An 11409-nucleotide genomic window follows, 5' to 3' on the forward strand; every position below is an offset into this window, starting at 1 on the left:
AGCTGGCTTCCATATATAGCTGACCTGGATAAGTTGACAGGAAAACACTTCCTTTCCAAAAACAGCATACATTTTTGGGTTTTAATTTTAGTAACACTAGGTTTATTGCCCATTTCTTTTGCTGTTACGTATTTGGAGAAAAAGAAAACGTTGGATATGATGCACATGTCATTTCACAGCATTAGACTTTCCCTCCTCATGAAACACTGCAGAACTTTTGGAAACGACATGAAGACAGAGCTGCACTAGTTAGATGGCTCCTCCTGGTTAGAGAGCTCATCATCAAAACTGAGATCAGACAAAATTTCTTCTTCGAGGTCAAACTGTTCCGAGGACAATTCACTGACCTGGGAAGAGAAATCAAGAGTAAATTTCTTTCTCTAGAACATATTTTAGCTTCATCCCTCTGCACCTGGAAACAATATATTTTTAGTATGTATAAGAGACAGCCTCCCCAGAATTTACCCACTCAGGAACATTTCTGTTTTGGAAAGACTGAGGGACATCACAAGGCAATGAACCAAAAAGACACCCAGCAGCTCTCCTTCCAAGCAAATTCTTGTCAGTCCCTCTTCCTATCAGGCTGGAAGGTGCCTTGTGGAGCGAGAGCACCAAATTACCTCCCACATACCATCACAAGGTAAGTGAGATAGCAGGGGAGGCGAGGGATGACTCTTCTGGTAAAACAGAGGTTTGGGAAGCAGCAGGCTTTCTGTTTGACTTTGCTGCTCACCTCTTTTATGGTCACTGCATGTTAGGTCAATTCTCTGCGGGTTTAAAGGAAGTCAGATAGAAGGAGCAGTACAGAGGAAAATGCAGAAAAAGAAGAAACCAGCAGAAATTTCATCTTCTCAATGATAAAAAATAAATCTGATGGACAAGAGTTACTTCATGCACCAAAATACCTTCTACTTTATTGCTACTCTCCAGTGAGAAAGGAAGATAGTTCTGCCTGTGGGCACTAGGTGAGTCAGTGTCAAATGGAATAAGGTGTCACAAGGTTCCTTAGACACTTCCTCCGTGCAAACTACAGGAGTTAGACACTGCGCAGCATGACGCTGACGCGTCGTGCAAGAGTGATGCTTGCTTTCAAAAGACCCCCGTATCAGCGGTCCCCCTGGTAAGTAGCAGTGTTTTTTCAAACTAAACGAGATGGAAATCCTCTGCTCAGGACCGGCTGCGTGCAAAGGCTGGCACGCAGAACTCATCTCACTGAGTGTGATGATTAAAGTTTTACTGTTTTACCTGGGGTATTTCAGTTTGATGCATGCTAACAGATCCCACAATTACCTGCACGGATTTCACCAAAGCTTTTATTTCACTAGAGCTTTTAAACTTATCCTTACCCAGAAGGAATGGTTGTTATGAAGTGCATTTCTAACTGGGGAGTTTGATTTATTTAAGAACTTATTAAAAAAATAATTTGATTTAACCTACCATGACTTTACTGGGATTTTCACTCTCACAGATTCTATGAAGAGCAGTCCTGGACACTGTCATGTGCGAGACTTGTGAAGCTGCACCATCACAGTCCTGTACCCTAACTGCTCGCTTTCCGGTGCCGTCTAAAATATACATGCTCTTCTGCACAAAGACACCCAAAAAGGTTTTAAAACCTTAGCGTGCTGTACCATTTCAAGCTGTGGTTACTCCGTGGGATTTAAGTCAAGGTAATTGCTGCATGAAAGGAGGATGTCCGAGGCTGTACCAGTTGACAGCTGTATCTCCGATCTCTAGATGTAACCTGCAGGTCCTGTGGAAAAGCTAAATATCCACCGGTTTTACCTGAACAAGCCCCTTCAGCTCCTCTTCTGTTAAGGAGTCTGTGAGCTCCTCTTGGGTGGAATTGTACTCCACAGCCACTTTCCCGTTCTCTGAAACAAGCACACGGAATAAACATCCGGAGACATGGTTAGTTACTACTGGGTGTAATAACACTAAACCTACCCTAAACTCCAAATGGGACAATTCTGCTTCATAATGGCTTTCAGAGCGAGTGGCTGGTTGGTCTGAGTGAGTGTGCTTCTTTCTCTGGCCTACCTGCCTGTCTTCTCTGCTGAAAACCAAAAGGCTCTTACTAAGCAGAGGGGAATCTGAAATTGAGGAGGCAGAAATCTGTGGAGAGGATGGAACATGTTAATTGCCAGTCTCTGGGTATGTGATGGACCAGAAGGCAGGAAGCACAGCAAACACCTGAATCCAGAGACCCACCTTTTGAAAGAACACCTTAAAAAATCCTGGGGAGGAATCTGGTAGATGAAAGGCCCTCTCTGTAAAATGAGGATAGTGGCACTGACCTGATCCCATGGGGATCTGTCCTGGTAAGCATGAAAGACTAAAGTACTCAGATACTGCATAAAGAGGCATCACCTGAAAGTTCAGAGAGCAGAAGACCTGGAACCAAGAGAAAGCAGATCTAGCAGTTACTGGATAGGCACAGAGCCAGCTTATGATTCAAAACTCAAAGGAGTTTTGAATCAAAACTCAAAGGAGTTTTGAATCAAAACTCAAAGTTGCACCCAAGATGCAACACTGAACGCAACAGTGGGGCATGGACCTTTGACGTCACCTGGCTGGCTTAGAACCAGGACAGGAACGTGCAAAGTGCTGCAATTCAGTTCATTAACATGAATTCATAACTGGAACCAGAGCTCCCCCACATCTGTATTCGGCATGCATGTGGAGTGTTAATAAGCTCTCCCTCCAGGATTTACACTCCTGGAATTTGGAGTTTCAATGACTTCTTTATCATAAAAATACCCAACCTGCTGTCAGATTTTCCTTTCACTCACATAGCTCGTAGGGTGGAACCACTCTGTTCACAGAATCACAGAATCATTAAGGTTGGAAAGGACCTTCAAGATCATCAAGTCCAACCATTAACCCAACACCACCATGCCCCCTAAACCATGTCTCAAAGTGCCACGTCCACACGTTTTTTGAACACTTCCAGTGATGGTGACTCCACCACCTCCCTGGGCAGCCTGTGCCAATGCTTGACCATTCTCTCCGTAAAGACATTTTTCCTAATCTCCAATCTAAACCTCCCCTGGCACAACTTGAGGCCATTTCCTCTCGTCCTATTGCTGGTTACTTGGGAGACCAACCCCCACCTCACCACAACCCCCTTTCAGGAAGTTGCAGAGAGCGATGAGGGCTCCCCTCAGCCTCCTCTTCTCCAGACTGAACAACCCCAGTTCCCTCAGCTGCTCCTCATCAGACTTGTGCTCCAGACCCCTCCCCAGCTCCACCGCCCTTCTCTGGACACACTCCAGCACCTCAACGTCCTTCTTGTAGTGAGGGGCCCAACACTCAACACAGGATTTGAGGTGCGGCCTCACCAGTGCTGAGTCCAGGGGCACGATCCCTGCCCCGCTCCTGCTGGCCACACTAGTGCTGATACAGGCCAGGACGCTGTTGGCCTTCTTGGCCACCTGGGCACACACAGGCTCATATTCAGCTGGCTGTCGACCAGCACCCCCAGACCCTTTTCCGCCAGGCAGCTCTCCAGCCACTCCTGCCCAAGCCTGCAGCATTGCATGGGGTTGTTGTGACCCAAGTGCAGGACCCGGCACTTGGCCTTGTTGAACCTCATACAGTTGACCTCAGCCCATCGATCCAGCCTGTCCAGATCCCTCTGTTAAGTCGTTACAGACCACAACACAAGTTTAATTTTGCCCGAGACACCCCCAAGCCTCAATGAATCCCAAGAAAGCTTCAGAGGAAAAGAATTCATATCAGTTATCATGGAAGTTATAATATCATTAGCCCCAACACCCCAGCGTTTAAAACAAAAATAGGCCTTACCTAAGACTACGAGGAGTATCTTCTGAAAGGCACTAGACAAAGCCTTCCCAACTGCAAGTTTCTGAACTCTTCTCGAGGCTGTGACAAACTCGAGAGGATCTGAACACAAGGAGTACGTTATTAAGATGACACTCTGCATATGAAGCACACTAGAATCATATCATAGAATCACAGAATCATTAAGGTTGGAAAGGACCTTCAAGATCATCAAGTCCAACCATCAATCCAACACCACCCACTAAACCATGTCCTGAAGTGCCACATCCACACGTTTTTTGAACCCCTCCAGTGATGATGACTCCACCACTTCCCTGGACAGCCTGTTCCAATACTTGACCACTCTCTCAGTACAGACATTTTTCCTAATATCTAAACTAAACCTCCCCTGGCGCAACTCAAGGTTATTTCCTCTCGTCCTGTCGCTGGTTACTTGGGAGAAGAGACCAACCCCCACCTCACCACAACCCCCTTTCAGGTAGTTGTAGAGAGCGATGAGGTCTCCTCCCAGCCTCCTCTTCTCCAGACTGAACACCCCCAGTTCCCTCAGCAGCTCCTCATCAGACTTGTGCTCCAGAACCCTCCCCAGCTCCGTTGTCCTTCTCTGGACACGCTCCAGTGCTAGGAAACGTAACCAAGGACCACTTTATGGATCTGATAAGAAAGCTGCTTATGTTTCAGGAGTTGCTGGCAGCACGGCAGCGCCCTCACAGGGGCTTTGTTTGCCAACCCACAGCAGCACATGACCCTCAGCCCTGTGTCAGGACCCTGCCCGGGGCAGCAGGGAGTGCAGAGCCCCGCTGGCACCTGAGCTGTGCCACAGACACAGTATGAAGAATCCCATGGCATGTTCGCACCAGAAGTGGCTGTGATAGGGAATGAATAACGCTGCGGGGGAGAGGAAGAGAACGGAGGGTAAGAAAGCGATACTGGTGTAAAGCAGGGAGGGAAGAGGCATGCTCAGGATCCCTCACTGCATAACACAGCAGCTCACAAGGCCCCGCACAGACCCTTGCCTTCAGCTAAATTCAAATACTACATCAGACCCACAAACTGTGCAACCACAAGATTGACCAGTCTCTGTGCCAGCTGCATCCAAAACGTACCTTCACCATTTTCTATGTCTGCCTCGCCGAGGGCAACTCCCCTGGTGCGTACCCCATGGTTGGGCAGTGTCACCTCTACAGCACACAGGTATTTCACAGATCGCTTCTGTGATGTCTTCTCCAGTTCCTCATTCTCACCATCAAAGCCAGAGACATTCTGCAGCTGTTGGGAAAACCACAGATAATTAATTTTGATTAAATAGGAAGGGGATGTTATGACCACTTAGGCCTGTGCCCACATACCACAGACCTTCTCTGCACAGCGTGCGGTTCCAAGGCAGTAGCACATGGTGGACACAGAGCAGGATGTTTACTGTTTCAACCCTATGTTAGAAATACCTCATAGTCTCCATCCTCTGGGAGTCTTGGTCATCTTGGGCACTTTCAGCGCATGAAGACCACTGTCAAGCCCATGCACTGCTTTAATAAACATGGGGGCAGCTGTGATTAACAGACGCCAAGCCAGTACCCTCACTCATAGCAATCTTCTCTCCCCAGGCTTTCAAAATACCCTCATTTGAGGTCCAAAACATAGCTCCTGTAGCTGTCTATTATTTGTTGATTTGAGGACAATTCTTCCTATTCCACCAACTGCTGTAATTAAGAAGAGGATGAGGGGAAGGATGATGGATTAAAATAAAGGGTCCCTTACTGTAATGATGCGACTAGACCAGCCGTTAAAGCCAAGATAGTGGTTGGCCAGCTCCTGGCACTTGCTGCTGTTGAGAGCAAGGACTTGTCGCTGAAACCCTTTCTGCCTGCTGCAAACACAAACCTGTCCAGGAAAGAAGAACCCTGGTTAGCCAGGCTTTGCTTGCAAGGTTCCCACTACAGACACACCATTGATGGCTCCGGGAGAGTTATCCAAAGGTAACTTACTCCCTGACCACATGTGTGCTTCTGAGACGCGTTAAATATTTTTTACCCAGGAACAGGCCCTGCAAATTATTCCAGAGGAGGGATGCTGCCATTTTGCTGCTTAAATACTACCTGGGAGCCAGTGGTGGGGGATGTCACCACGGTTGTAGTATCCAGCCAAAAGTTAGTAAATTTTTTGCACAGATCGGCAAGTATTTAATGTGATTCCACCCTGCTGCTGGAGGTCACGGTGCCGAGTCCTGCAAGGTTCACACCTGGGGCTGCTCTGCTTACCTTCAAAGGAGATTTCTGAAACAGCCTTTGCCCATTGCACGCGCGCTGGGCTCTGCTGGCATCTCCAGCCGAATAAAACTTGATGATGGCGTAATACCCAGGCCCAGCCACGGCAGCATTTCTGTGCGCTCGCACTGAGTAGAGAGGCCCAAATCTGGAAAACGCTGAAAACAGGGAATGCTGAGGAAAAACAAGAGAAAAAAGGGTCTTTTGAAGTATCTATGGCTACTCCAGGGGCTGAGCAACAGCAACAGAGAAGACTACTCACAAGGCCCAACTACCTAGAAAACAAGGAAAGTTTTTAGTACTGTTTAACATCAGTAAGGCCTGGAACAAGCAGTAAGACTTAAGATGAGTATCTCTCCACAAAAAATGACATCTCACTTGTCATCCAGCCTCCGGATCGGGAGGAGAGTGGAGACAGACACGGGGTTTTCTGGTCCCCGTCCCCCATCCCAGCCTGTCTCTTGCTCTCTGCCATCCCGCTTTGTGTGGGCGCACCATTTCGCCGAGGTTTTGGTTAAACGTGCGTGCAGTATTTTGCAGGCTAAGGGGGTTTTGTTCCAGCTCTTCCACCGGGCTCTTGCAGACCACACAACCGACCGCGACACGCAGGGGCCGAAACCCCCCCGGGTGGCCCCGCGCCCAGCACGCCTCAAGGAGACAAGGAAAATTAAAAAAAAGATCAAAACCCGCAAAAATAAAAGGGTGGGATTTAAAAATACATTATTAGCACACAGGCGAAGCCATCAGTGCAGATGGGGGGGACCGGGGCCTTAGCTCCAGGGAGAGGGACCCTGGGGGGATGCCGGGTCCCGCTCCTGCGGCCCTGGGGGGCCCGGGCCCCTGCCTCGCCTCACCTCCAGGCCCGGCTCCGGCTCCAGCCCCCAGACCAGCAGCGTCTGGGCGCTCCCCGCGGGCACCCGGAACTCCACCAGCTCCGCCATGCCCGGCCGGCGCAGCCCGCTCCCCGCCCCGCCATCGCCCGCCCCCAGCCCGCCCTCCCGCCTCAGCCGGAGCAGGGCCTAGGCCGTGGGTGTGAGGGAGAAGCACCCCAAATCCTCCCCCCAGCCCCAAACCCTCCCCCCATCCCCGCACTCGCCCCGTCCCACAGGCGGCTCGCCCCTCCCGGCCCCCCATGGCGGCCTCTCCCCGCAGCCCCCCGAAAGCCAGAGACGTGTCGGCAGGTAGCGGGTTTATTCTCCGATTTTTCTTTACAAGGAGCGGGGCAGCCGTGGCCGGCGAGGGGCCGGAGCGGGTGGGGAGCCGTCCCCGGCATCAAACGGTGCAGTTTCCCTCTCCGAACCGCCGGCACTTCATCACCTTCAGGTAGGTCTCCACCTTGTGCAGGTCCTTCTTGAAGCAGGAGAGCAAGCCGTAGTTCTTCAGCAGGGCGTCCTCGTTGCGCAGGTGGATGTCAAATTTGTCGTAGGTGGGTTTGAGGATCTGGGGACCCCGCGGGCTCCGGTCCTCCAGCTCCTGCGAGAGGATGGAGAGGTGCTGGGGGCCTGGGGATGAGCGTCCTCCAAGGTGCCCATTGCCGAGGGTCCTGTCTAGCTTTAAAGGAGGTTGGGGGGTCCCCCCCCCTTAATTATATTTTGAATGTACTTTTGAGTTTGTGTGTTTACAGGAAGGGTAATTATGCAGGGGTGACGGCACACAAATTGGTGCCAGCAAGAAGGGAGCTGGGCACAAGGCTGCAGAGAGGGGGGAGCGTGTCTCTTGGGGTCTTAAAATAAAGTTGCAGGGTTTCTCTGTAGCTACTCTAGCCAAGGAGATGGGGAACCAGGCAAATAATTCTCTCTTCTCCCACTTTCCCAGTGAAGAAAGCTCTAACGCAGACCCGAGGCACATGCATCCGGAGCGGAGCGATCTGCAGTCTGCCACTCCTCCTGCCCTGCTTTGCTCACCAGCTGGCACAGTAAACAGGACTGTTTTGGTTAAGAAACCAGGGTTGTAGATGGATGAAATACGATTATTTGTCTGGTTTGTGTGTACTACTTCCCAATGCTCAAGCACAGATCAAATAGAGAGCAAAATCTGGAAATGGTACCGATACATATACCTGCTTACTGCAGCTGAAGTGCCAGGACAGGAGATCTCTTATTTACTCTCAGGGCCTGACTTTCAGAGTTATTTAGATGCTAGAAGATGTCCAGACTCATTTCTCACAGATAGAGGTCTCAGAGCTCTAGCTACATGGTGATGCTGGCAAATAGACTTAGTTATAGACTAAGCACAACTTGAAAAGGTGTCCTGTCAGGAAAGAAGCAATTTCATTTAAAATAACAAAGCAAAAATGAAGAATAACCCTTGAAGAAGAGCACTCTCCAGCTCTCGGGTGTCTGGATGCTAAGAGAGAAACATCTGTGCATAGGCTTCCATCTATACAGACTTATATGGGTTGTTTTTATAAAATGTCATGAGTCCTTAAAGCCAGGTTGCAAACATCCCAAAAGTTACTCCACTTTAAAGTATTTTGCCTGGAGATGTAGCAAACGTGTTGCTGTCTGTACCGCACGTTTAAGCAACTGAGTGTTTTTTGGTGCTGGGTTTGGAAGGACTTCAGGTCTGAATTGTTGTGATCTGCCTGGTCTGTGCTGCTATATGGGTGGTTATGGCAGTACTATTAACATTTGTTATGTGTTTTCTTCCCAGTGATGAAACATGTGCAATGGGGTATCATGATCTCCTTATCTTAAGGTAAGCAAAGTCCAAAGGATGCTACTGGTCTTCAGAGGGGAAGGTGGGGAGATTTCCCATGGTCTTTGGATCCCATGGAAGACCCTGAGAGCTCAGTGCCCTGTGTCTAGGGGACCTCTGTTATTCTGTAATCGTGCTACATGCTGCAACTTACCCTCATCAGAGCTTGGATCCCTTCTTCCAGGTCCTTTAGTTTCTCATACACTCTGTCTGAGGTGCCAAAAACCAGATTGTTTGTGAACACCTTGCTAAGGTATTGCACCGGGGTCAACCAGGACTGGATGAGAACCAGTGAAAACCGAAGAAGCTCCATGTCCTGAAATTAAGAAAAGAAAGGGTCAAAGCTGTGTGAGGTATTTGGTAGAGTTACCTGTGTGTCCTGCTCCCTCTGAAACAGCCTGGAGGTGCCACTGCTCCCACAGCTTCAGCAGATACAGACAAGTGTGCAAGCTGAGGACCACTGCCCAGCCATGCATCCTGTGCAGACAATAATTTTTCTCAACCCTGGGGTGGGAATATGATTCATAATGAAACCCAAAAGAGTCTTTCTGCCTTCATGCAGGGTTTAAATAGTAAAAAAGGGAGAGGAAGAATGAAGCACTGAAGTGCTCACAGGTGGAAACTCTCTGCTCCTGTAACGAAGCACAGCTGAGCTCTTCAAACAGATCTGTGCTTGCCCAACTTACCGATTTCTGCTGGGCATCATCCTTCCCCGTGGGAGCGGGGATGGTTTCTGAGTAACAAAATGCTGCCTGGGAATTTTTGTTGGCATGTCTTTGGTCCTCTGGAATATAGGTGCGTTCCTGTGGAGACATCCCAAATACACTCAGATCTGTTGCCTGTGTACCGGGAGAAGACCGTAGACACTTTCCCAAGCTGTCCCACACGGTTACTCTTTGCAAGAAATAAATGTGAGACATGAGGTGTCTCTGTACAGGGTTGGCACAATAGCTACTGGACCTAAAGTTCTTCTCGCTAAGCCAAGGTGCTAAGGGAATGCAAAACACCCTTGGACCAGGTTCTCCCAAGGAGTAGGTGATGCCCAAGGGCAGCTCTTGCCAAGGTGACAGCTCATGGCAGCTCGTGGCAATAGCAGAAACTGGATAGTTTCGAGCACTCAGAATCACCCAGGGCCAAAGGTGACCGACACAGGAAAGGCTTGCAAGATATCTGTGCCATCTCCCACTGCTTTCAGAGCCAGGTTTCTCTTTGAGACAGCTGACCCTGTGCAATAGGTTTGGACGTGGGCAGCAATGGTGCTGGGAGGGGACTGTGCAGGATCAGAACTGGGGGCAGAGACCCGAGAAGAGGAGATGGGGTCCAGCCTGATGGGACATAACCTGTCCTGTCCTATTGAGACCCTTTCACCTCATCGAGAACTGACCCAGAAGATACCAGTAGTTGAAAAGTCTCTGCTTGTAGGAGATGCCCAGAGGCCGCGACACTTACAAACTCTTTGTATGTCTCGGCAGCCAGGAGGTGAAGGTGCTGAGCCCTCAGCACAGCGTTGGCAAACAGGTTGGAAAGGGGCATGGCTGGGAAGGTGGCAGCTTCCTGGGGCCACTGCAGTACCAGAGAGATGACAGCAATGAAGAGAGGAGAAAACCATGACCCTGCAGCAAAGCGGAGAGGAGGGGTGTTAGCAGTCCTTTAGTGACTGTGCCGAGGAGCGGGGTGTCACCTGGCAATTAATTCGCAGCCTCTTCTGTCCATCCTGGCTGAGGACTCACCATCCTTGAGGTCTTGTTGAATCAGTGGGTGAGCTTAGCCCTCCCCAAAATCAAATGAAGCCCTGTCCCCTTTCACTGGTCGTGCCCTTGGGGCTTGCACTGCTCCTGATCTCATAAGCAGTGTCTTCCTGGCTGAAGAGTCATTGTTGCTCCATGAAAACTGGAGTGTGTCCCTATGTTTTTCCCTAACATGCTTATGTTTTTCTGTACACCTTGCTCTCATGAGAAGAGCACAGTGCACTCCTCATGGCGTGAGCAAGCAGGGGATGGTCAGCCGTGCTGCTGACGTGAAACCGGCTGCCTTCACTAGGACGAGAGCTGATGACATTACCTGTGCTGTGACCAGCTGCGTTTGCTCTCTGGGACATACCTGTAGAATTTGGTGATCTTTGTCAAGCCTAAAGGTTTTCAACCCATGACATCTGACTCTCACAAGTGTCCATCTGTGCTTATAGAGACCACAAAGTTAATCTCCAATACTCTTCCGTGGAGGAATGCCCTGGAGCCTGTAAGACTTGGACATGTGCATTAGACCTCACTCTGATCCCTGTCTTAAGCTTTGAATATGAGTTTTAATATCCTTGCCAACATTTATGTTAATAATAACTTAATATCCTTGCCAACATTTATGTTAATAATAACTCTTATAACTCTGGCTTGACCTTGTTCTTTATGTCCTCCATCCTCTCCTTGCCCAGTTTAGGCTAATGAGTTAATTCATGGGTTAAAGGCACCCTGTAGGGAAAGGTATTCTTTTTCATTGATTTATAAGTTGCCATATTTTAATTTAGGGCTGGCACTGAGTGCGTATAGCTCAGCGCAGTACCACCCCATCAGCATCTCCCATCACCCTAAGCATGCAGCAGCACTGGCAATCCCTTAAAACTGAAATAAAGAGCAGTACCTGGAGCCAT

The 11409-nt window shown here is 49.4% G+C and overlaps 2 protein-coding genes across 2 annotated transcripts; both read right to left on the reverse strand.

The window, feature by feature from the left end:
• Window positions 1-245: 245 nt before the first annotated feature.
• On the reverse strand, window positions 246-7009 carry RDM1 (RAD52 motif containing 1; the record flags this gene model as incomplete). Its single annotated transcript, XM_082010441.1, has 7 exons — window positions 246-347; window positions 1786-1874; window positions 3808-3906; window positions 4911-5073; window positions 5563-5685; window positions 6063-6242; window positions 6923-7009. 7 exons carry the CDS (start codon window positions 7007-7009, stop codon window positions 246-248), a joined length of 843 nt encoding a protein of 280 aa, XP_081866567.1.
• Window positions 7010-7258: 249 nt separating this feature from the next.
• Window positions 7259-11409, reverse strand: GH1 (growth hormone 1; the record flags this gene model as incomplete). The annotated part of the gene is made up of 5 exons (XM_082010528.1): window positions 7259-7541; window positions 8920-9081; window positions 9452-9568; window positions 10215-10378; window positions 11400-11409. The coding sequence occupies 5 exons, from the start codon at window positions 11407-11409 to the stop codon at window positions 7341-7343; spliced, it is 654 nt and encodes a 217-aa protein (XP_081866654.1). The 3' UTR covers window positions 7259-7340.

The sequence above is a fragment of the Phaethon aethereus genome (assembly GCF_964289735.1).
Source record: "Phaethon aethereus genome assembly, chromosome: 25".
NCBI lineage: Eukaryota > Metazoa > Chordata > Aves > Phaethontiformes > Phaethontidae > Phaethon > Phaethon aethereus.